We start from the raw sequence: 26,497 nt of genomic DNA on the forward strand, positions 1-26,497 counted from the left end.
ATCCAGCGCCTTCCCGCTACCTTTATCAGGTCGTCGGTCCACCTTGTGGTGGGTTGACATTGCAGAATATGACTTTTGATAGGTTCATCATAGAATTCGGCGGGGATATCCTCACGGAGGAAGTTCGTAAAAGGGCGGAACAAGATCTTATAATAATGCAAGGCCGAAGCTGTTACGCGCGTGCTCCTACGTGTAATCCGGCGAGTATGCAATAAATAGTAATGTCTGGTAAATAGTGGTATAGCCTGACCAGGAACATAAAAACCCTCGCCATGTTGCGGAAAACTAATGGTACTAATTTCTTTTAATGGCAACAGTAACTGAAAACTTCATTGACATGTCACCTTGCATGTCAGTCTATTGCTGTCAAAGTGTAAACAAACTTTATTTTAAATGTGCGCAATTGATTTTGTGAATTAAATTGCTAAAATCTTTTTATAGTCGTGAAAGAAAAGTGGTTCACAATGTGTTAAAGTATTTGTCGAAGAGAAATACTAAGGGTTCGGACAATATTTTCATTGAATAATGTTTCCGACAAAGGTTGTCAAATTGACTGTCATGTTTATCGTATAGTACAGTCCACTATGAAAATTAGCTGTGGTTTGTTTCAACTACCTATTTTAAAATTTTCTGTCACTTTCTAAGTGTTGAATTTTATGGAATTGGGAAAGAAGTACCGAGGTTGAAGCGTTCATGACCAAACATTGCAGTTGAATATTCAAGTTCTGAATTTGATTATTGATGAATAATAAAATAAATCCTACTAGCTCGATTGATGGTTTCATTTAATTTATTTAAACCAGGTTACCTATAATAATATTTTTTGGTTAATTTATGAAAATATCAAATTAGCCCGTAATCCTGAATCCTGATACATAAAGTTAGCCTATTAATTTAACACAGGTACGACTGTACTCAGTGTTGCACTATCAAATGCGATTGACGCGCCTCTATGCCAGGGTTTTTATGTTCCTGGTCAGGCTATAATACGTATCGTTCGTTCGTTCGTTTCAGCCGAAAAGACGTCCACTGCTGGACAAAGGCCTCCCCCAAGGATTTCCACGAAGACCGATCCTGCACCGCTCGCATACAGGCACCTCCCGCGACCTTCACCAGATCGTCGGTCCACCTAGTGGGAGGCCTGCCCACGCTACGTCTTTCGGCTCGTGGTCGCCACTCAAGAACTTTCCTGCCCCAGCGGCCATCAGCTCTACGAGCTATGTGCCCCGCCCCGTCTATGTCTGTATGCGCTACGATTACAGGGTATCATTTTGCATAGTCGCAAGACTTCACTCCGCTGCTGTCAAATCAATGTCGCATAATGTTATCGCAATGTGTGTGGCCCTTGGCCAAATCACAGAAGCCTATGCGAAGAAAGAGCACTTGAATGACAATAAAAATCAGGGTTACCATTTTATAAGATTTCCTCACTATTGAGGGTAACAAAGTAACATTAATAATCTAGCCATTAATTACATTTATTACCTATACGAGAAAGTAAAGCAACATGCGGTTTTATTTTAATTTGTAAAATATTAAACCCCTCATATTTGTAACAGTTTGTTCCAAGTTTAGTTTTACTGTTTTGTTAACAGTATTGCTGTTTCAGCTGTCACTGTGAAGCTTTGGGAAAATAAATAAATAGAAAAAATATTAACATAAATATTTATTTAAGTTTTTATGTTCATTATCATAATATGCCAATTTAAGTTACACTGTGTGACAGTCTTTGACACTAAACAAACTCTTCAGCTTAATAATACCTACCTACAGGGCGTTTTTATAGTTACTCTTGCTGATGAAACAAGAAGGGTTGATTCTACTACTGAAATACAACTACTTTTCTTACAGGACCAATATCAAATTCTCAAAAAAATTCACATCCTCGTGATGGTGATAATTTCTATGGAGAGGTTTTTTTTTATATTCGGTCTCTTGGGATAAGTTATTCCATTTGAGCAGTAGAATTAATCCTTTTTATTCGATCACATATAAAAACAACACAAGTGTTTAGGAAAACTTCTTCTTTGGTATGGTATCACTACGGAGTTATAATGTCGGCAACTCTGTATCACTGACTTGTAACTTTCAAACAGCATGAATAATAAGGGCACCACATTGGTTTTCTTTCTGAAAAAAGGCTTTCAGTTTTAGTACTAACCCTTTAGCACTATTTCATTGAAATAAAAATACAATAAACGCACAGAAGACTGAAATTGAGTCAACTGACGTGACATTTATAATTTGTTGACATTATGACAGTTTGACAAGACTAGGGATTGAAAAAGTTTTAATTGAAAAAGTAAAATGACAATTTATTAAAACGATTCACATGGATATAATCGATTAAAAATATTTATAAAATGTTCTGATACTTGCCTGTAGCGATTATCCAATCCTGGTTTCTACTGAAAAACTACCTCGTGGCAAGATTTTAATAAAATAATAAAATCTTTATCTTCTCTTTCACAATCTATAAAAGTTCATTTGGTCTATTATTATACATGTGCTATGAATGAGGGTTTTCGCGATTGAAAAATCCGCGAGATGGCAATACGTAGACGCGAGGTCCAAATGCTGCATGATTGGTGGATATCTGTCAATGTCATGTCAAAAATAACCAATCATGCAGCATTTGGACCTCACGTCTACGTATTGCCATCTGGCGGATTTTTCAATCGCGAAAACCCTCATTGGCATAGATTATGAGAGACTGGCAACTATACTAGGTTGATATCAGGTGATCCGTCTGCTCATTTGCCTCCTGTCACATAAAAAAAAATATATATATGTTTCTCACACTTCAACTGGCATTGGATTCAACATCGGATTCTGACACTTTTACAGTTATGATACCATGAATATCAGTTTATGGTCCTAATTATTTTTATTTTATTTACGACCTTCGACCAGTTGGACACTTTAGATATCTTCTTGTAATAGTGTCAAACTGTCAATATCTTTTTAGCTTTTAACGCAAATCTAGTCTTCAAAGCAGTTTAATCGATTTATTTTATTTTCAAAATCGATATTTTATTGTCTATGATGGCCGCAGGAACATCACTATACATGGACTCCCAGCAATAAAGTACGGTAATGCCTCGTACAGATTTTATCGGCAAAAATTATGGAACTTGATAGGTTTTAGACCATGCCACGCACCAAAACGTCCGGAAGTTGTAATAGTATTATAGAATAAACGTTAAAAGACTTATTTATTTAATTTTTCAATGCTTAAGTGTCCATTAGAATGAAAGGGTGCTTAATGTATTAAAAAAAATAGAAAATAATTATGATGGGTTAATGTTTTTGGGCGGTTTTTTAGGCGGTTTCTGACAATGTCCTTTTTGTGTCTGTCTGTCCGTCTGTATGTTCCTTATAGAAACAAAAACTACTCGACGGATTTTAACGAAACTTGGTACAATTATTCTTCATACACCTGGGCAGGTTATAGTTTACTTAGGAATTGCCACGGGAACAGGAATTAGCGGGAAAATCCTTTTGTATGAAAAATCTAAACGCTTAACGGAAGTTAGACGCTTGAAATTTGGCATGTAGGTACCTTAGTAAACTTAAAGCTTATTTACAACAAGTAATTACCGAAATTCCCACGGGAATTAGCAGGAAAATCCTTTTGCATGAAAAACCTAAACCACTTAAGTAGACCTGAAGTGATGCAGTGACCGCGCGCTCTCCGCCCTCTATCTCGAAAACGGTTCACCGTATAAAAAATTTTTTGAACAAAATTTGTAGAGAATTTAGTATTCTACAATATCTATATACAGTGTGAGTCACGTCAAAGTGTACATATGAAAATAGATGAAACTAGACCTATTTTTATCGACAAAAAAGTAGTCAAAAATTTTTTGAGATTTTTTTTTAATTTTTTATAGAATTTTTTTTCTTCCAATTACTTATTGTAAAGAAAACGTAATAACTTTTAAACTAAGCAGAATATCCTGATAAAATAAAAACAGTAATAATGCTAAATAACAGGCGATACTAAAAAAATACATACAATACACAAAAAATGCCAACAAGTAATAAAAAATGATACTTTTTGAAAAAAATCTGCTTAAAAATTCGTGTTTTTTTTTGGTTATTTGATAAATTTCTCCAAAAAATGCCCTTATAACAGGTGGTTTTTATTGTTGTGTATTATTCTCTATCGTATTACCTTTGTAAAACCAAAAATTGCATGTGTCTATCCCTATCACAACATTTGCTATGATAGTTTGAACAAAGGCCTACCACAACATTATTCTCCTCTACAGGTAGGGACAATTTTAATTTTAACTAAAATGCTTATTTTACTTCGAAATCTTTTGTTTTTACTTGAAATCTAACTTGTCTTTATCAAAATTACAAATCTAGAGCCATTTTCAGTTTCGTTGTTAACGAAGCGTTGAATGGCGCACCCGGAGAGGCTTAGTTCAAACGATCATAGCAAATGTTGTGATAGGGATAGAGACATGCAATTTTTGGTTTTACAAAGGTAATACGATAGAGAATAATACACAATAATAAAAACCACCTGTTATAGGGGCATTTTTTGGAGAAATTTATCAAATAACCAAAAAAACACGAATTTTTAAGCAGATTTTTTTCAAAAAGTATCATTTTTTATTACTTGTTGGCATTTTTTGTGTATTGTATGTATTTTTTTAGTATCGCCTGTTATTTAGCATTATTACTGTTTTTATTTTATCAGGATATACCGCTTAGTTTAAAAGTTATTACGTTTTCTTTACAATAAGTAATTGGAAGAAAAAAAATTCTATAAAAAATTAAAAAAAAATCTCAAAAAATTTTTGACCACTTTTTTGTCGATAAAAATAGGTCTAGTTTCATCTATTTTCATATGTACACTTTAACGTGACTCACACTGTATATAAAAGAAAGTCGTGTTAGTTACTCCACTTATAACTCAAGAACGGCTGAACCGATTTAGCTGAAAATTGTCAGGGAGGTAGTTTAGAGCCAGGAGAAGGACATTGGATACTTTTTATCCCGTTCGAAATAAAAAAAAAGTCTGCTTATTTATTGCCATTAAGGCGGAACAAAGTTCGCCGGGTCAGCTAGTTGATAATAAATACAAATAGCAAAAAACCCATAGGAAATGAGATATTTCCAAAAAAAGCGCAAAAAACCGATTTTTGTGACCTTTGACCTTAAAATTTAATAGTTGCTTACACCCTACCATATGTAGGTTTTGAGACAACTTTTAGGGTGTCAATATACACGTATTTACAGACTTACAGCTGGGAATCTCGAATTCCGAGATTCTTACCTAATTTAAGCTTAAATGACTGGACTATGTCTTGTCAAACGTGGCTAGTAACTTTTTAAAAAAGGTCTCTGGGTTTGAAGCATTATCCCATATTATAGAAACAAATTCTTCAGCCTTTTCATTATAGAATAGGTCAAAGTCAAAATTTCTTTATTTGTTTAGACTAATAAATAGTTCTTACAAATAGTCATTTTGCTCTTAAGGCCGGGTAACAGAGAAAATGGCGAAAATGAGGTTTTCATTTTCCATTTTTGAGGTACTAAACAGTAAAATAAAAGGCTAAGATTTTTTTTGGGCATAGTTGAGGATATTTTCTAGGGCTATTAACGGATGGAAACACGATTTGATGAAGTTGACTCGATAGAATAAATTCCCAAAGATACCTCTATTCGTTTTCTAATTATGGTTTTATTTTTAAAATAAGCGATTTGAGATTCTGAATCTTTTACTAAACTAAAGTTCAGAAATAACTTGAGGGCTTTTAACGGATGAAATTTTTATATTGCGTATTATTTAGTTACTATGTTAAAAAATGTGGAAAAAATCGCCCATGACGGCTTGGACAATCTCAATCAGTCGCGCGGTGGCGCTTACGGAGGACGGACGCGTGCCAGTTTTTTGGCCGTGACAGTTCTCGATTTGTCAATATTTTTGACAATGATGACTTTGATGAGTCACAGTATAATAATACCAGTGTTACTGGAGAAAGCTAAAATTTTTGATAATTAGGAATTCTGAATTTTGTCTACCTATTGAAATTTAAATCGTTGGCATCCTTTTAAACTAAGACTCTACTCATGATACATTCCTCAAATATGAGACAAAACCAATGAGTTAAAATTACATTTTAATAATAACTTACCTACATACAATCGTCTTCACTCTTTAGAAGAGCACACTGACACAAATACATAATAAAAAATTAGGTCAGTGGGTCAAATATAGGGGCAGCTGCACGTCACTGAAAGACGATTCTGTTTACTCGGCATCTGGGCTGGAGAACATGAATCCTTGCTTACAGATGCAGATGTAAATAGAATTATAATTGGACAAATTTTACATGAAATGTTTAACAGAACTCAGTTAAAAGACACATACATGGAATACCAATAAGGTTGCGGAGGGAAAGCTACCTATTATAAACTAGCGGCCGCCCGCGACTTCGTTCGCGTGGACCTCGTTTTACCCCCGTTAGATATGATGTTTTACCTCATTTTACCCATGTTGATAGATGGCGTTTCACGGTTTCCCCCGAATGAATATTTACGAACGTCATACCGTAGTTTGTCCAGTGCTGTAGATTTTAACCAATGACGATAGATGGCGCTTTTAGACACGTCTTATTTATTTATTGAAATTTATTTGCCACATATCGTCATAATGTTAATCTGGGTTATAAACAATAATACTGTAAAGTTTCAACAAAATCCGTTTAGTAGTTTTTGCGTGAAAGAGTAACAAACATCCAGACATCATGACATCCAGACATCCAAACTTTCGCCTTTATAATATTAGTAGGATATTTCACAATCCAAACTAATATTTACTATTTAATAGCATTTACTTACAGTAAATATTAGTTTGGATCGTGAAATATTTAAAATAAAAAAAAGAATAAAACAAAATAGGGTTTCAAATTACCTATCTATAATCTAATATTATAAAGAGGTAAAGTTTGTGTGTTTGTATATTTGTTAAATTGTAAGGGGTAATCTCGGGATCTACTGCACTGATTTTAAAAAATCTTTCACCAATAGAAAGCCACAATTATATCTGAGTGTAATAGGTTATATAAAAACCAAAAAATTCCACGCGGGCGAAGCGGCGGGCGGAAAGCTAGTTTATTTATAATTATGTAAGAGCATAATTATTAAAGTCGAAGTCAAACATTCTTTATTTGTGTGAACCTATATTAACGAGAGATTACAAGAGATTACAAGGCGTAAAATATTTCAAGAAAAAAATTAAAAACTATTATAAAGCTAAATTTTGCTCTCATGGAGCCTTTACCTACTCTGACAAATCAAGACTTAGAGAAGAAACTAATAATAAAACTATTTAACTGTCCTGCAATGAAAAGCTTGATCGGGTACAACACCTCAAGTTATTTCAGAGCTTGATTTCATTAAAAGACTCCGAATATCAAATCGCTTAGGTATCTAAAGTCAAACGATTCTGAAATGTCAAGTGGACTAATGAATAACCCATTAAGATAGTAGCGCCCTCCTGTCAATGACATACCTGGAACGATAGAGTTTTGAACAACTAATAAAAATGCTTTGTCCTAAATGACTGACGGATATCGTAGAGACCTGAAAGTTGGAAGGTGTGTTCAAAGAATGACGTAGGCATCTCATAAGAAAAGATTTTCCGAAATGGGGTCATGAAATGAAGGGGGTGAAAAAAGGGGGCAAAGTTTGTATGGGACAAAGTGATTCCTTGGTTCAATCTACTTGAAATTTAGTTTAACAATACCTTAATATAATTCATGAAAGACGTGTGGAACGGGTAGAAAGTAATTTTGGCAGTCATTTTCTTCGAAGTTGATATCAATACTACTTAGTGCCTTTGATTTAATTACTTTTTATTTTTACAAGTGTTTGAAAACTCCATTTCAGATTGTGTTCAATGTCAAGTGAAATCTCAAATTGAAATGTCTCAATCTCAATGAGGAGACTCTGTATTTATTCCTAGAATTCCCCAAACACCGTCAAATTACCCTTTCGAATTCAAGACAGTGCAGTTTCCCATCAGTCTGCTTCGTAATGACTATAAACAAAGCTCAAAGTCAAACTCTAGGGACCTCTGCTTAAACTCCCATGAGTGCACAGAGGTACGCAGGTAACCGCGTGTGATGCTCTTAGCAATTTTCGATAGGTACAGAACCCCGTACATACGTCATACATATTATAGAAAGAAAACACCCAGACCAATACAAACAAATATGTTTCTGCAATTTTAGTATGATATTTTTATTTATTAATAAACAAAGAGACTGAACAAAATTGATGCGTACCTATACTGATTAATGTTATTAACCATGTGGTTTGCATGTGCAAAGCTTCGTGAATTGCAACAACTATAATTAAATTTATTATCCAAGCTCTAAATTATCGCTACTAAGAGTCCAAAAAAAAAATCCAATCGCTCAAGCTCCCAAGGGCCTACCGATAGGTCGGGTGACGTAATCTTGAAATTCTTTAAGCCGGCGCAGAACTTCCAGAAGGTCGGGCGACGCCACGGCCACTTTGAACCGTGTTTACTTCTGCAGTTATATTTTATATTTATTCGATTCTAGAATATATTCCCAAAAAGTCTGAAAGGTGATTTAATTTGTATCACTTGGATATGATTTCTATTAGAATGTATTGTGAGTGTGACGCTTGAAGGGAAGGAAGTCAACCTAACCTAACCAACTGCGTATTTCTATACTGTGTAGCTGGAAATTGTGGCGGGAGCTCTTTGACGCGCTGTTTTCGGCGAAGAATTGCGCGCGCAGATTTTGACAGCGCGAAATACCTACTTTAGAAGAAATACCAAGCCTTAAGGAGCCTCTACATGTCTCATAATCTTTTTACTCTACCAGCGCTTCGAGACCAACATTTGGCAAGTGCTGAGAAGAAGCGCCGCAACAAACTCAGTCACCACTGTCTGCCGGTTAATATAGGATTGACTTTATTAATTACAGTAAGCACAAAACTATCATAGAAAATAGTGGGCCATTGCGCCAATAGGCTCCCGGTCAGCATTTATCTTGACATGCTCATAAGGGCATATAGCAAGGTGCGCATTTTGCAGTGTTCATATTACGAAGTACACATGACAAACCATATCCTCTCACCTGGTGGCCTTAGGTCCCACAGCGTTCTCTGCCAAGCACAGTACGGCGTGAAGATTGACCGTGGGCTTGGCTTTGACAGCCACGGCGAAAGCCCCGAGCACACCCGCCGCGCCGCCGCAATCGCCTTTCATGCCCACCATGGATGTCTGTGAATAAAAGCCTTATTAATTTATTTAAAACTTTATTTAACACTATTACAGACTCTGTAATATAGTTAAAGAATTGTAGAGGACTCTATAAATGTGGAGGACAAGATTTTTAATCATTTCTTAGGTGCATTTATTACGTAAGACCATTTAGGGAGAGAGGGTTCGACTGTCTTATTTTTTCTTACAAGAGGGTGGGAGGGAGTCTCGATTGTTCTTACGTAAAATCACGAAAATGCACAAAGTTAAAATTATACTTTGAAAAAGCGCGGGCAACCGCGCAAGTGCCGAGTTTCGCTGGGATGCGTATAGGAATAGGAAAACGATTTTCATTGTGCAGCACAGTGTAGCGCGGTGTAGCATGGTGTAGCGCGGTGTAGCGTGTAGCGTACTCACTCTCGCCTTGATGCTCAGGCCGCCGGTATCATACACGATGCCCTTCCCGACCCAGGCCACGGTCTCCTGGGCGGCGGGCGCGGCGTAGTGTAGTGTAGCGCGGTGTAGCGAGGTGTAGCGCGGTGTAGCGCGGTGTAACGTAGCGTAGCGCGGTGTAGCGTGGTGCAGCGCGGTGTAGCGTGGTGTAGCGTGATGAAGCGTGGTGTAGCGCGGTGTAGCGTGTAGCGTACTCACTCTCGCCTTGATGCTCAGGCCGCCAGTATCATACACGATGCCCTTCCCGACCCAGGCCACGGTCTCCTGGTCTAGCTAGGTGTAGGTCTAGGTCTAGCGCGGTGTAGCGCAGTGTAGCGTGGTGTAGCGCAATGTAGCGCGGTGTAGCGTGTAGTTTATTGACGTTCATAAGTGCCACTTGTGGTCTAAACTGAATAAATATTTTTGATTTGATTTGATTTGATTTGAGCGTACTCACTCTCGCCTTGATGCTCAGGCCGCCGGTGTCATACACGATGCCCTTCCCGACCCAGGCCACGGTCTCCTGGGCGGCGGGCGCGGCGTAGTGTAGTGTAGCGCGGTGTAGCGTGGTGTAGCGTAGTGTATCGCGGTGTAGCGTGGTGTAGCGCAGTGTAGCGTAGTGTAGCACAGTGTAGCGCAGTATAGCGCGGTGTAGCGCAGTGTAGCGTATTTTAGCGCGGTGTAGCGTAATGTAGCGCGGTGTAGCGTGTACTCACTCTCGCCTTGATGCTCAGGCCGCCGGTGTCATACACGATGCCCTTCCCGACCCAAGCCACGGTCTCCTGGGCGGCGGGCGCGGCGTAGTGTACTGTAGCGTGGTGTAGCGCGGTGTAGCGTGGTGTAGCGTAGTGTAGCGCGGTCTAGCGCTGTATAGAGCGGTGTAGCGTGTAGCGTGTAGCGTACTCACTCTCGCTTTAATGCTCAGGTCGCCGGTGTCGTATCAGTATAGTGTAGCATGGTGTAGCGCGGTGTAGCGCAGTGTAGCGTCTTGTAGCGTAGTGTAGCGCGGTGTAGCGTAGTGTAGCGCGGTGTAGCGTGTAGCGTACTCACTCTCGCCTTGATGCTCAGGCCGCCGGTATAATACACGATGCCCTTCCCGACCCAAGCCACGGTCTCCTGGTCTAGCTAGGTGTAGGTCTATGTCTAGCGCGGTGTAGCGTGGTCTAGCGCTGTGTAGCGTGTTGTAGCGTGGTGTAGCGCAGTTTAGCGTGGTGTAGCGCAGTGTAGCGTGGTGTAGCGCGGTGTAGTGTAGTGTAGCGCGGTGTAGCGCAGTGTAGTGTGTACTCACTCTCGCCTTGATGCTCAGGCCGCCGGTGTCATACACGATGCCCTTCCCGACCCAGGCCACGGTCTCCTGGTCTAGCTAGGTGTAGGTCTAGGTCTAGCGCGGTGTAGCGTGGTCTAGCGCTGTGTAGCGCAGTGTAGCGTGTTGTAGCGTGGTTTAGCTCAGTGTAGCGCAATGTAGCGCGGTGTAGCGCAGTATAGCGCGGTGTAGAGCAGTGTAGCGCGGTGTAGCGCGGTATAGCGTGTAGCGTACTCACTCTCGCCTTGATGCTCAGGCCGCCGGTATCATACACGATGCCCTTCCCGACCCAGGCCACGGTCTCCTGGTCTAGCTAGGTGTAGGTCTAGGTCTAGCGCGGTGTAGCGTGGTCTAGCGCTGTGTAGCGTGTTGTAGCGTGGTGTAGCGCAGTTTAGCGTAGTGTAGCGTGGTGTAGAGCAGTGTAGCGCGGTGTAGCGCAGTGTAGCGCGGTGTAGCGTAGTGTAGCGCAGTGTAGCGTGTTGTAGCGCAGTGTAGCGTGGTGTAGCGCGGTGTAGCGTATAGCGTACTCACTCTCGCCTTGATGCTCAGGCCGCCGGTATCATACACGATGCCCTTCCCGACCCAGGCCACGGTCTCCTGGGCGGCGGGCGCGGCGTAGTGTAGCGCGGTGTAGCGTGGTGTAGCGCAGTGTAGCGTGTTGTAGCGCAGTGTAGCGTAGTGTAGCGTGGTGTAGCGTATTGTAGCGCGGTGTAGCGTGTACTCACTCGCTTTAATGCTCAGGCCGCCGGTGTCGTACCAGTGTAGTGTAGCGCGGTGTAGCGTAGTGTAGCGTGGTGGAGCGTGTAGCGTACTCACTCTCGCCTTGATGCTCAGGCCGCCGGTGTCATACACGATGCCCTTCCCGACCCAAGCCACGGTCTCCTGGGCGGCGGGCGCGGTGTATGACAACACGACTAGGGCGGGCGGGCAGACGGCGGCGGCGCCCACACCGTAGATCCCGCCCATGCCGCGTTCTTTTAACTCCTCGCCGCGGATTATGGTCGGTTCTGGGATGTCTAGCTCTTTGGCTACGGCTATGGCTTCCTGAAATGATGGGGTTTAGTCAGTAATAGTATTAGATACAAAAAAAAAATGTCACATCGCTAATTTCCTAAAATAACTTAAAATAATGTAAAGCCTGGTCCGTGAGCACGTAGAATCCCGTCCAATGACCCCAAGCTACCCATCCTTATCGCTCGCGCGTAATTATATTGCTGTCGCGACTGTGCGACGCGCGCCCGCAGTGAGTGTGCGAGCGCGACAGCAACATAATTACGTGCGAGCGACGGGATTCTACGTGCTCACGGACCAGGCTTTAAACACTCACCACAGACCACAGTGAGACCACAGATCACAGAAACTAAATGGAGATGTGACAAGGGGGCGGGGCCGGTGTTGCAGCAATATGCCCAAAAACAGAACACATTGCTCGTAAAAGCAATAATGACAGCAGCGACGTCATAATGTAAACAGTTTACATTGCTTGCGTAGTACTAAAGATTATTCGAACGTTGAGTACTGATACCGCAGTGGATAATGAGCACATATTTTGATTACTTTGTGTGTGTGAATTTCTAATGCGACTATGGTCTTACCTCTATGAACTTGTCCACATTCATGATATTAGCAGGCGTGTCAGTAATGCGGGCAGCCAGCCTGGTTGCGTCTGCCAAATCCTGGATGGTGCTCAGTTCCTCGCTGGATAACGTGGTGTCCGACGCCGGGATGGACGATGAGATGTCTTCGTCGTCTGAGTCGCTGTCTGGGGAGAGAAACGAGGTTTTTTTTATTCACAACGAGGAAGCTCTTGGTCTGTATCTCACCTGATGGTAAGTGACGATCAGGCCGAAGCTGGAAACGAGCTTCACCCGGAATCCTCAACCACGGAAGAACTGGCTCCCTACCACCAACCGAACCGAACAGAAAAATCTGCCCCCACTGGGAATCGAACCCGGGACCTCTGCGTCTGAAGCAGGTGGTCTTACCACTAGACCACAGAGCCGGTTAAGGTTGTAACATTGAAAAAAAAGAACAACAAGATTCAAACTAAGCAATTTGCTTTGAAGTAAATTGGTCAGTTTGAATCTTGTTGTTGTTGTGAATCTTCTTTATCTAGATGAGGATGTTAAATGAAGAGGAAGGGGAAAACTTCCGGAGACTATAATCCGGGCCTTTTCAAAGCGAGAGTGAATAGGTATTTACAGGTCAGATATTATGTACCATCCTAGACTGCATCCCACATAACACCAGGTGCGATTGTGGTCAAATACCTGTCTTGTTATGCATAAAAATACCTTATAAACCATCTAAGCTCGGTCTGTGAGCACGTAGAATTTTGTCCAATGACCCCAAGCTACCCATCCTTATCGCTCGCGCGTAATTATATTGCTGTCGCGACTGTGCGACGCGCGCCCGCAGTGAGTGTGCAAGCGCGACAGCAACATAATTACACGCGAGCTTGGGGTCATTGGACAAAATTCTACGTGCACGCAAACCAGACTATAGATCAAATAGCTTACTCTGCGTGGCATCGACCAGCTGTATCTCGACCGTGAGCGTGCGTGGAGCAGACGGCGCGGGCGCGGCGGCGAGCGGCGCAGCGGTGCGCGCGCCGAACAATGGAAACGAGCGCGCCACTGCTGCCGCGCTCGCGTATACGTCACGCTTGCGGCACACCAGTAGTGTAGTGTACTTATATCAAGATTAAAAGAGCCTGCTTGATAAGTGTACCTTAGTAGGTTAAAGACGCCCTAAATGGCAAAAAATTGGCGCTTGCCGCACACCCATAGTGTAGTGTTATATCAAGGTGAAAAGAGCCCGCTTGATGCTTAAGTGTACCCTAGTAGGTTAAAGACGCCTTGAATGACATCGCGCTTACGGCCATCCATAGTGTAGTGTGCTACGATGTTATTGATAGTCTTACGATGGGACTATAGACCTAAGATATGCTAGCTAACTAGCCCGGCTGATATCGAAAATGACGCGTCTCTTTCCATCTGCGCTCTCTAAGAATATACTCAGGGCTACGCGATTGAGGGATCCCCCGTCTGCTTTTAAAAAGACCTTTTACAAGATTAAAAGAGCCCGCTTGATTTTTAAGTGTCCCCTAGTATGTTTAAGACGCCCTAAATAACTCTTAATAAGTAGCATATTACGCTGACTCCTGTCTGCTTTGGTCAAAGTAACCTGCCAGCTTCGCAACACACCTCTCATCTTTGCTCTTCTCCGCTTTGGTGGAAACCTAAATGACTTGATGAAGATAATACACTTGCTCTGCGTTGCCAGCTGTATCTCGACTCATTGTGGAAGTGCTTGGTTCATGTGTGGAAGAGACTTATATTTAAGGGTTTATAGCTCACTCTGCGTAGCATCCACGAGCGTAGGCGGCGCGTGCGCATCGATTAAAAGCCATAGTATAGAAGACCTTATTTAAAAGAAGCTAAGGTTTATAATAACTCACTCTGCGTGGCATCGACCAGCTGTATCTCGACCGTGAGCGTGCGCGGAGCAGACGGCGCGGGCGCATCGACGGTGACGTTTCATTTTACCGCCTAAAAGCCGTAGTATAGAAGACCTTATTTAAAAGAGGCTAAGGTATATAATAACTCACTCTGCGTGGCATCGACCAGCTGTATCTCGACCGTGAGCGTGCGTGGAGCAGACGGCGCGGGCGCATCGACGGTGGCGCTTCATTTTACCGCCTAAAAGCCGTAGTATAGAAGACCTTATTTAAAAGAGGCTAAGGTTTATAATAACTCACTCTGCGTGGCATCGACCAGCTGTATCTCGACCGTGAGCGTGCGTGGCACAGACGGCGCGGGCGCGGCGGCGAGCGGCGCAGCGGTGCGCGCGCCGAACAATGGGAACGAGCGCGCCACTGCTGCAAGCTCGCGTATACGTCACGCTCAAGGCACACCAGTAGTGTAGTGTACTTATATCAAGATGAAAAGAGCCCGCTTGATGGTTAAGTATCCCTTAGTAGGTTAAAGACGCCCTAAATGACTAAAAATTGGCGCTTGCGGCACTCCCATAGTGTAGTGTACTTATTTTAAGATGAAAAGAGCACGCTTGATACTTAAGTGTACCCTAGTAGGTTAAAGACGCCCTGAATGACATCGCGCTTGCGTCACACCCATAGTACAGTGTGCTACGATGTTATTGATAGTCTTATGATGAACTTATAGGCTTAAGAGCGCGTCGCGATTAAGTTTTTCGCGTCATTTTATCGAGAAACCTACACATTTGTCGCCTACAACAATCGATAAGACTTTATCACAACGCGCATCCTAGACTTGCTAATATTGAAAATGACGCAGGCGTCTCTTTTCCACTCTCTCTCTCTCTCTCTCTCTCTCTCTCTCGCTCCCGTCTGCTCTCAAAAGAGACCTTTGTTAAAATGAACAGAGCCTCCTTGATCCTTAAGTATCCAGAGCCCCTAGTAGGTGAGCATTCGAAAGGTGAAGTCCTTGGTTTATTCGTGGAAGAGAGTACTCACTCCGCGTAGCGTCCACGAGCTGTCTGTTTCGACGGCCCCTAGTAGGTTAAAGGGGCACCTTTAAATGAGAAGAGACTAAGGTTTATAACTCACTCTGCGTGGCATCGACCAGCTGTATCTCGACCGTGAGCGTGCGTGGAGCAGACGGCGCGGGCGCGGCGGCGAGCGGCGCAGCGGTGCGTGCCCCGAATAATGGGAACGAGCGCGCCACCGCTGCCGCGCTCGCGTATACATCGCGCTTGCGACACACCAGCTGCGATAAAGACAATAAGTTAGGTTAAAGTCCGGTCGCCGAGCAGATAGAATTTCGTCCAATGACCCCAAGCTACCCATCCTTATCACTCGCACGTAATTATATTGCTGTCGCGACTGTGCGACGGACGGCTGCAGTGAGTGTGCGAGCGCGACAGCAATATACACGCGAGCGATAAGGATGGTTAGCATGGGATCATTGGAAATTCCGACTGGACTTTAGCTAGTTATAATCACAGAGATCGTCGGCGCTATAAAAAGTACATAATACATATTGATCTATCAGCGTGATCAGCGTCAACGATCAGCGTGACTATAAAACAAGCCTAAGACGGGCCCGGGCAAGCCGGACGATTTCGTCGTGAACAATAGGCAAAAGGACCTGGGGTAAAGACTGCTACATACCAGCCGTACCGGCTTTAATCAGCACAGCAGGGCGATAAAATAATGTATTCATCTAGTATTTTTTTTAAAAACATACACAGACCGCTCTTGCAGTCAGTCAATTGTAATTTCACCATCAGCAGTTCTGTGTATAGTACATATAATTCTGTAGTTTGCTAAGCAGTCACAGCTCGAAGCTGTCGATACCAGCTACTTCAAGCTGTCTGTGTATGGTGGATCTAAGATGAAGGTATACTCAAGAACTTTTTTACAATATGGTATCTGCTGGCAACGTCGCCAACGTTGCAGTACAGAACTCGCTAACATTTCCCTTAGAGAATCAACAAGACACTCACCACAATAAACTCATCAGTGGACCGCTGGGTGCCCCTCACGATCTTGGCTAGTGCGTGGCAGCGAGAAGGAGCCGCATGACGCGAGCGGCGAGCAGGCAACGTCGCCAACGTTGCAGTACAGAACTCGCTTGTGTCTCTCTCAGAGAATCAACAAGTCACTCACCACAATAAACCCATCTGTCGACCGCTGGGTGCCTCTCACGATCTTCGCTAGCGCGTGGCAGCGTGAAGGAGTCGCATGACGCGAGCGGCGAGCTGGCAACATCGCCAACGTTGCAGTACAGAACTCGCTAACACATCTCCCTTAGAGAATCAACAAGACACTCACCACAATAAACTCATCTGTGGACCGCTGGGTGCCCCTCACAATCTAGGCTAATGCGTGGCAGTGCGACGGAGCCGCATGGCGCGAGCGGCGAGCTGGCAACGTCGCCAACGTTGCAGTACAGAACTCGCTTGTGTCTCCCTCAGATAATGAACAAGACTCACCACAATAAACTCATAAGTAGACCGCTGGGTGCCCCTCACGATCTTGGCTAGCGCGTGGCAGCGAGACGGCGCAGCATGGCGCAAGCGGCGAGCTGGCAACGTTGCCAACGTTGCAGTACAGAACTCGCTTGTGTCTCCCTCAGATAATGAACAAGACTCACCACAATAAACTCATCCGTAGACCGCTGGGTGCCTCTCACGATCTTGGCTAGCGCGTGGCAGCGCGAAGGAGCCGCATGGCGCGAGCGGCGAGCTGGCAACGTCGCCAACGTTGCAGTACAGAACTCGCTAACATCTCCCTTAGAGAATCCACAAGACACTCACCACAATAAACTCATCTGTCGACCGCTGGGTGGCTTTCACAATCTTCGCTAGCGCGTGGCAGCGAGACGGCGCGGCATGGCGCGAGCGGCGAGCTGGCAACGTTGCAGTACAGAACTATTTCCCATAGAGAATCAACAAGACACTCACCACAATAAACTCATCAGTGGACCGCTGGGTGCCTCTCACAATCTTCGCTAGCGCGTGGCAACGCGACGGAGCCGCATGGCGCGAGCGGCGAGCTGGCAACGTCGCCAACGTTGCAGTACAGACATCATAACATTTCCCTTAGAGAATCCACAAGACACTCACCACAATAAACTCATCGGTCGACCGCTGGGTGCCTCTCACGATCTTAGCTAGCGCGTGGCAGCGCGACGGCGCAGCGTGGCGCGAGCAGCGAGCTGGCAACGTCGCCAACGTTGCAGTACAGAACTCGCTAACATCTCCCTTAAGAGAATCCACAAGACACTCACCACAATAAACTCATCTGTCGACCGCTGGGTGCCTCTCACGATCTTGGCTAGCGCATGGCAGCGAGAAGGAGCCGCATGACGCGAGCGGCGAGCTGGCAACGTCGCCAACGTTGCAGTACAGAACTCGCTTGTGTCTCTCTCAGAGAATCAACAAGACACTCACCACAATAAACTCATCTGTCGACCGCTGGGTGCCCTTCACGATCTTGGCTAGCGCGTGGCAGTGCGACGGAGCCGCATGGCGCGAGCGACGAGCTGGCAACGTCGCCAACGATGCAGTACAACTCGCTAACACCTCCCTTAGAGAATCAACAAGACACTCACCACAATAAACTCATCTGTCGACCGCTGGGTGCCTCTTACGATCTTGGCTAGCGCGTGGCAGGGAGAAGGAGCCGCATGGCGCGAGCGGCGAGCTGGCAACGTCGCCAACGTTGCAGTACAGAACTCGCTAACATCTCCCTTAGATAATCCACAAGACTTACCACAATAAACTCATCAGTCGACCGCTGGGTGCCTCTCACGATCTTAGCTAGCGCGTGGCAGCGCGACGGCGCGGCATGGCGCGAGCGGCGAGCTGGCAACGTCGCCAACGATGCAGTACAGAACTCGTTTGTGTCTTCCTTAGATAATGAACAAGACTCACCACAATAAACTCATCGGTCGACCGCTGGGTGCCTCTCACAATCTTCGCTAGCGCGTGGCAACGCGACGGAGCCGCATGGCGCGAGCGGCGAGCTGGCAACGTCGCTAGTGACGCGGCGCGAGGCCAGAGCTCGCATGCGTCGCCTGGCGATGACGTCACGCAGGAAAGGCCTCGCTTCCATGCCTGGAGTGACAAGGGTGAGATGAAAATGGCATCAAATTGTAGCAATTTTCTTAGTATGTGAGAAGCATCTGTTCAAAAAGGGCTGTTATTTCCACACTTGGCAAACTCTCAGGTAAAGTGTAGTGCAGCATGTCTAGTCGAAAAAATCTACACAACCTGCATTTAGGACTTTTAAACCAGAATGTTTGTAAAAGGTGGCAATGATGATGATGAAGGTGATGAACTGAGATTCTTAAAGATATTTTAAAAAAATGTCCAAAGTGGAAATAGCCCCTTTTGAACAAACGCTCTTTATTTAGGTTAGAGATAAAATGAAACCTGGCTATGTAAAATGTAAATTGAACAAGTTATCACCCACATAACTTTAAACTATTAATTGAACTGTTAATGTAAATAAGGAACAAACTCTCTGTGTGTCTCATGCAGTAGCATAATACATTTTTTTATCTCCCAGTACTTTACTTATTTTACAAAATATCCATCTTCAAAATACACCACCCACCTCCTCCGAGACTCTAGGCTCCAGCTTGCATCGGATATCGTTCCACGACAAGCTGTTGAGGTGAGCTGCTTGTCCCACAATCAGGACGGGCTGCTGCTCCGGGTCGGAAGGCGTGAGCCCCCAACGAAACTTAATGTTCACGGATGCGTTGGACATCCTGCGAACTGGAGAAAAAAATTGGTCAGTTAATTACACAGGATCAGTTACTTTTTGTTTAATTTAGTAAAATATTCCAGTTATTTTAAGAGTTTAATAAGTGTTAATTGCACGTACTGTGTGTCCTCACTACATTATATTTTAGCAATATTGTTAACCTGTGTTACTTATGGCTGCCACGACACAAACACAGCTCAGTATAGCAGCCGCTACAAGAACAGACTGTAAACGTTTTGTTGGCAAATAAAATACTTTATAGTTTACTTTTTAATAAAACTACTGTACAATACAACCATCATGCATTTTTCATAACCCCTGGTACAAAAGGGGAGTTTAGTTTGAACTGTCTGAATGATTTTGTAGCTGTGTTTTTTGTTTGAATGCTGACATGATAGAGGTTCTTCTATGAGTAAAATGTTGCATAATCATTCATATATTCAGAAATAATTAAGTGTTTATTGTAATGTGATTTTATAATGTACTGAATTTCCATTTCTCAGTTTATAACTAGCAAATATGAATCTACACTATTTAATATTGGAGTTCAACCACTTTTAATTGAGTTTAAATGAGTTTCAAGTATCATTTAGAATGTTGGCCTATTTCTTTTACAAATTTCAGTTAGTGATAATTTTAGAATAAAATTAAAATACTATTCAACCTACATTGTACACTGCTGAAACTGGTATTACTAAAAGCAGTGATAAAACAAATGTAAAAGTAATAAAAACTAATGTAAAAGTGATAAATGCCTTGTGATAACAAGACAAAGGGTAATAAACTTTGACAAGAACTTTAAGTACAAGTAACACAATGATGGGTTTAAATCACAAAATAACCAATTATATTTTACATACCCATGACAATTTCTTAATTAGAAGTGATTGAAAATATTTTATCTTTTGTTCATAAAAAGTTACTGATAATTTACGGTTGAGGTTATGTCAATTAAAAGCTGATCAAAATGTAGTATATTCAAGTTTCCCGATACGTCAAGAATCCTGCGATACGCCTAAAAATACCAACAATATTAATAGTCGGCCATTTACCTGTACCAGTTGCCGGGTGATATTTAATCACAGTTATACACGTCCCGAACGTTCGTAATAACATTGTGATTACTTACATAACGAGAAAATGTCAGTTTTCAAAACAAACAATTCGGAAATACATAAAATGATACGGGCATAAGCGCTATTTTTTAAAGCACTTACCGTCGGGTTTTATCGGCGAATCAATCGTTCTTGTTGCAGCTATGCATGAAAAATATAATAAATTTTATAAATGTAACACGGAAATCGCATAAATTACTTTTGTATTAATAAAAAAATCGAAAGTTAGTAAAATAGCTTTCTTTCTTTCAAGTTGCCAAATCATTCACAAGTGAAATTTTCGTTCAGAAAAAAAAGTACGTGTCAGATAAAGTAAATTATTATTATTTCATGTATATGAAAAAACAGTAATATAACATTATTTACTAATTCTAATAAGTGGACACGAAATTACATCTTATCGTCTTGTTTTTAATTAATATTTTGCCAGATTTTTTGTCATTTTGGCCAGGAATTTGATTTTGGCAAATTTTCTTGAAGAATTTCTAAACGAAACTACCCGTTCCGTTCTACGAAGAATATTTTTTTTATATCTTATACTGGGTGCCAGTGTTGCCAGTCGGGTCTTGTCAGAAATTACCAGAAATATAAAAAAAAGTAACCTTCATACGGGGGGGGGGGGGGGGGGTGCGAAAAGTGACTGGTCGTATAAAAACGTTTCCTGGATTTGCGTTTATTATAGAAACACATTCGCTAAAACTCATTTATTTAACAAATAATAAATCAAATTCATGATAAATGCAGTTTATGACATAATTTTTAAATTGTCACTATTAATATTTTTTACTGAATAACCTGTAAAAGTTAATTCTACAATTTCTGAAAAATCACCTAAAAGTAACCTTTTCATTAGTGTAACCTAAAAGTAACCAAGTAACCAATGCAGTTCAAAAGTAACCTAAAAGCACAGATATGGATAGATGCAGCTTGTCAAAAAATTTGTATGAAGACGAGCGTGCCACTTTTTAAACGTCATTAGTGTCATTTTAGCGAATTTTAGTGATTGCCGCAATGTAAAAATAATCGTATCATCGTACTGCATTCGCAAAGTCATCGAAATATATCGTGCGACTCGATTCGACAATTAATTAATTCCGATAAAACTTATATTTTTTTATTTATAGCTAGTCTAACTGTGGATTAAAATAAATTCTATATTATTAATTTGCAAATAATATGTTTATTGTGCGTATATCAAAGTAATGATCGTTATTCCATTATGTTAAATAGTACTACTAGTAATTTATACTTAATTTCATACTTTTAAATCCTGGTACCTGACCTAGTTTCATAAAATAAAGACTAACTCAAGCTTTTTATTTGACATTTGGTTAGTGAAGGATTGGTGTTAAAATTTTGTGATTTTATCATTATTTCTCTGATAATTATTTTCGATATTTTTTATTTCATGTACTAAAAACAATGCTACTTTATACTTCTTCTACTGCTACTTTATTCTAATTTAATTCTTTGTTACTTGTGCTGTTAATTACAATTCTCAATCCGTTAATAATTTCTTCTTTCTACCGTGTTCGTACTACTGTCCTCGTAAAATCATCGTAACCGATTGTTGTAATCGGATTACAAATAACAACGTGAACATCACTCGACCATGTATGTCCATTTGGACATATCGGAATGGCACGCTTTGACGAGCAACTTGCTGTACTCTAATCCATATCTGTGCCTAAAAGGTTACAAAAGTAACCTTCTGGCAACACTGCTGGGTGCTGAAGATTATGGACTATGGATGGATATTGGAGACGTCATAAGAAAAGAGTTTTAAATTTTAATATAACTCAGGCACGGATTTAGGGGAGGGACAAACCGGGGCGCTGCCTAGCCTAGGCTGGTTTTAACAAAGCGCCTATGAAGTGCACGTTATTCTAATTAATTCATGAAATTTTTTGGTTCCTATTTAGATTTTAAAATAATCCATGACCACATCCACAATAATCAATTAAATACAATAATCATTATCATTTCAGCCTACTCACACAAGACGTGGTACACGAAGTTCTAGTTCTGAGGTGGTACATTAATTTTTAGAATTGATTTTAAAATATAAATTATGTTTCAATCATAATTTTGTAAATAAAATAGATGTGGTGAAGTGTGTGTCAAGTAGTAAATAAAACAAAAAACATTGTTGTTTGGTTATTTGTATTTATTTCAGTTGGTTTACCAATAATAATGCTGGGTAATAATAACACTATTCAATGTATAAAGCCCATAAAATCCAAATTTTGTATACAATACATTGTAAAATTTTGACATTGTCATAAAATACATGTTGACAAAAAATAAATGCACTTAGTAGCGCCTTCTACATGGCAACATTTGCTAATATTTTTGGCAAAAACCTTACTATATTACTATACCGAAATAATAATTGCACAATGCCTTGTATTACAGTTATTCGCACTTTTATTACAATCCGAAAACATAATTGAGGTACAATGCCAATTTATTATTTCTTTGTAAACAAAAATAAATAAGTTTTAAACTCGAAAAAATAAAGTTTTTTCAATTAAATTATTAATTTACAACGACATAGTTACGTACAATAACTGAAAGCACATGACTATCGTATAAAAAGTAATTTGGGGCCCGATTAGCTTAATTTTTAATAAAAAATAAACTCTTGCCACTGATTTGAAAACTTTTCTGTTATCAAATTCATTTTTTAATTATCTTTTTCATTAAAAAATTTATAGGTACGGACAAAATAAATGCTGGCAAGAGTGGCAGTTTTATTTTACTGAGCAATTCATAAGTCCCTCACTCCGGTCCCGTAGTTTGCGCCACCTGCTCTGTTCAAGGCATCTTTGAATTGGTCGATGTCTATTTCAGCTTGGCTTTCCAACTGCAACTCGACTGCAAAATTCTGTAACAATTAATATTTAAATTATTTCAATAAAGTTATGACCAAAAATTTAATAGCTTTATTAAATTTCGGGAGAGATCACCACGGTCGACTGGTAGATAGCGCTATGTCTTTATGTTCACTGTTCATCTAACTTGAAGTTAATAGTCAATTTTATTATAATTGACTTATTAATAATTATTAAAGAAATCGCAAAATAAATCTCTATATAGTCATGGCCAATAATAGTTTTTAGTAAGGTTCCTACCAATAGATTAGAAATAAATGCTCGAAGCATAGTTAGTTAAATGAATAAAATACATGTTCGACGTTATGAAACCGCACGTTGTACGTGACATCTGTGGTCTCTGTGGTCCATCTGTGGTGACATCGATGACATTACAGCGCGGGAAACCAAACGTCAAAATAATCGGATCGTCAAAAATCAACGGTGTTCACGTAAATAAATGAAAATTGGGAGTGTTTTAGAAGCAAAACATGGAAGAATTGAGCAGTAGAGTGCCTTGTCGAGAGGACCAACTAAACGATTTGTTGCATTTCTTCGGCGAGTACGATGAGCCGCTCCCTTGTTCATTGTATATCAGCGGAAGTATGGGCACTGGTAAGAGTTTGTGTATTACATCTGTGCTGCGTTATTTGGGCTACAAACATGTTATTGTTGATTGTATCGAGTGCTACTCGGCCAAAATAATGTACGAAACTATACTTAACTCTTTGGAAGACGACGAGATTGAAACGAAATGCGAGTCGATAATGGATTTTACAAACGCTCTGAATCGTATTGGACATAACCTAGTACAGTACCAGCCTATTGTTTTAGTGTTTGACAGAGCTGAACGGCTAAGAAACATGGATGAAAGTGTGATATCGGCTCTTTTGCGCCTCCGTGAACTTTGTAACCTCAACATCTGCACTGTATTTGTAACTCATTTAGTGTACGACAATTTCTATTTCAAAATGGGCGTTCGCGAGCCTCTTAAAATGTACTTTCCCAATTACAACAAAGAAGAACTCTTTAAAATTATATTTCTACACCAAAAGTCTTTTGTGAGGCATGTTTTGAGCAACGCTGCTGTTGACAATGAGATCAGAATTGAACTAGAAAGGCCTGAACTATTTGCAAACTTTCTAAATGCATTTCTAAGCGTTTTCTATAGACCGTGTCGAGACTTGATTGAGTTGCAACATATGGCTAGAGTCAACTTTGTAAAATACTGTGAGCCGATCATAAGGAATGAAATCCAAGCACAAGATTTATCAAAACTGTGGCGCCACATATCCCCAATATTGAAGACCAGTTTAGAACTCTTGTATTTGCGGATAAGTACCAGTAAGTCACATAAACCATCGCCTGGTAAAGAAAATAGTGACTCAATAGAATCTCAGAGCTACAACTTTGAAAACACTTTAAAGGAAGAACTAACTTCGACGAAAACATTTGCACAGAGCTTTGAGCTGCCATACTATGCTAAATATTTGTTAATAGCTGCATACTTGGCAAGTTACAACCCTCCGAAAGAAGACAAGAGACTGTTTATGAAATACCATGGAAAGCAACGAAAAAGATTGCAACAAGTAAAAGCGAAGGCAAAAATTAATGAGAAATTGAATACCCAGCTTGGGCCTAAAGTGTTTACTTTGGACCGGTTGCTGGCAATATTTTATGCTATTTTAGAGGAAAAGATTGGTCTTACAAGTAACCTGTTGGCACAGATTGCTACTTTGGTGGAACTCAAACTAATTGCTGGAAGCAAGGAAATTGATTTGGATGCAGCTAAATATAAATGCATAGTGGGTTATGATTTTATATCAGCTGTGGCTCAAACTGTTGGTTTTAATGTTCGAAAATATCTGTATGATTTCATGTGATGTTTAGATTTTCTAGATTTTAAGGTTTTTTTATTTTACTTTTTACCTAAATACAAGTATTATCATGCTACATTATGTTTATTTTCCGAGCCCTTTCTTTTTATTTTATTTTATTTGTTTAACAATGTTTCAACTTTTCAACAGCATTAATTCATTCTCAAATTACCATCCAAAATACACCATTCAAGCAAAACAAATCACATTCTAAGTTAAATCAAAGTACTGGCGTGTGAGTTAAACATTAAAATTCATATGACTAAACTACTTACAGAGATAATATCCTTGATGATGGCTTTGTCGGTGGACATCTTGGCCCGGTTGATGACTGAAACGTTGGGCCCTACCCAAGTGACGAACATGAATTTCTTACGTTTTGACATTTCGTCGCCCATCTGCAACCTGTAAGAAATGAAAATACAAATGGTTATTATTCCAGAAATTTAAAAAGACCAATTTGAAGACATTTATATTGATGGCAAATAATACTGTTTCAAGATTTGGTACTAAACCTATTCCATTCATAACACCAATACCTCATTTACGAGGTACCGATCAACGAAATTTATACAGGGGGCGTCCCCCACGGTTCCAGACCCGAACCAATTTAGTAAATTCCTGCTTCTAAATCTATATGAACTTAGCTATGTTAGTTTCAAGGTTATTCTAATTCCCAACCAGTATGGCTTAATGTAGAAAAGTCTTATTAATAGCGCATCTGTTCGATTCTGTCCTCTATACTTTTTGCCAGCCATATGCGGCCCAAACATACTTTGCGATTCTAGATCATCCAAGAGCTTTGCAGCTTGACGGTCGATAGACCCTAAAGAATATGACGCTATTAAACATGGGCGCGCCACAAAAAAAAAATGGAAGTTGAAGAGTTCGAAGTTTAGGGTAAATTAAATAATTTCCTTACCTAAGGTAACCAAACGCACGGTCGTCGTCTGAGAACTGTGTACGGAACTCTGTGAAGTCGCTGCCCCTCGCTGAGCATACAATGCGTGCTCCGTCGAACTTGAACACAGCCCTGGGAAACAAAATTAATCAGAATAAAGTACGGGACAGAAATTAAAGACGCGATAAGCAGTGGCGGCGTAGCACCCCAGAATGGCCTGGTCTGGTGCCCCCCAGTGCCCGTGCCCGTCTTACAGATAAATAAAAAATTGCATCTGTAAGCCAATAATATTAAGTGTCATTAAAAAAAAAAACACAAAAATGAAAAGTAATGACCAAAAAACTTAAAAAGAAATTAATGAATTTTAGTTTTTGTCAAAAAAAACACAGTTTTGCAGGGCACGTTTTTGGGGGCATTTTCGTCGATAAAATTGACTTAATAACAATCGCCTTAAATTATCGCTAGCCCTATCCCAAACACACT

At 40.9% G+C, this 26,497-nt stretch overlaps 3 protein-coding genes across 6 annotated transcripts in view; 1 reads left to right on the forward strand and 2 right to left on the reverse strand.

Annotated features, from left to right (window-relative positions):
• The window catches only part of LOC135083073 (probable aminopeptidase NPEPL1), a 34,929-nt gene extending 14,517 nt beyond the window's left edge, over window positions 1-20,412 (reverse strand). Inside the window, exons 1-11 of the mRNA XM_063977837.1 lie at window positions 20,301-20,412; window positions 19,096-19,259; window positions 18,411-18,593; window positions 18,089-18,226; window positions 17,601-17,738; window positions 17,129-17,266; window positions 15,723-15,739; window positions 13,511-13,653; window positions 12,587-12,753; window positions 11,808-12,035; window positions 9,132-9,277 (exon numbers count right to left, since the gene is read on the reverse strand). Of these exons, the coding sequence (XP_063833907.1) occupies window positions 9,132-9,277; window positions 11,808-12,035; window positions 12,587-12,753; window positions 13,511-13,653; window positions 15,723-15,739; window positions 17,129-17,266; window positions 17,601-17,738; window positions 18,089-18,226; window positions 18,411-18,593; window positions 19,096-19,259; window positions 20,301-20,364 (1,526 nt within the window). The 5' untranslated portion in view covers window positions 20,365-20,412. The remainder of the gene's footprint in view (window positions 1-9,131; window positions 9,278-11,807; window positions 12,036-12,586; window positions 12,754-13,510; window positions 13,654-15,722; window positions 15,740-17,128; window positions 17,267-17,600; window positions 17,739-18,088; window positions 18,227-18,410; window positions 18,594-19,095; window positions 19,260-20,300) is intronic.
• A 2,097-nt stretch (window positions 20,413-22,509) lies between these two features.
• Window positions 22,510-26,497, reverse strand: part of LOC135082817 (coactosin-like protein) — a 34,793-nt gene continuing 30,805 nt past the window's right edge. For all 4 annotated transcript variants that reach the window (XM_063977580.1, XM_063977581.1, XM_063977582.1 and 1 more), the window contains exons 3-5: window positions 26,036-26,146; window positions 25,389-25,518; window positions 22,510-23,250 (exon numbers count right to left, since the gene is read on the reverse strand). In XM_063977580.1, the coding sequence (XP_063833650.1) occupies window positions 23,134-23,250; window positions 25,389-25,518; window positions 26,036-26,146 (358 nt within the window). In that variant the 3' untranslated portion in view covers window positions 22,510-23,133. The remainder of the gene's footprint in view (window positions 23,251-25,388; window positions 25,519-26,035; window positions 26,147-26,497) is intronic.
• Window positions 23,614-25,149, forward strand: LOC135082813 (origin recognition complex subunit 5). The gene has a single exon (XM_063977574.1). It carries the CDS (start codon window positions 23,728-23,730, stop codon window positions 25,117-25,119), a length of 1,392 nt encoding a protein of 463 aa, XP_063833644.1. The 5' UTR covers window positions 23,614-23,727; the 3' UTR covers window positions 25,120-25,149.

This window comes from Ostrinia nubilalis, chromosome 22, assembly GCF_963855985.1.
Source record: "Ostrinia nubilalis chromosome 22, ilOstNubi1.1, whole genome shotgun sequence".
NCBI classification, from domain to species: Eukaryota; Metazoa; Arthropoda; class Insecta; order Lepidoptera; family Crambidae; genus Ostrinia; species Ostrinia nubilalis.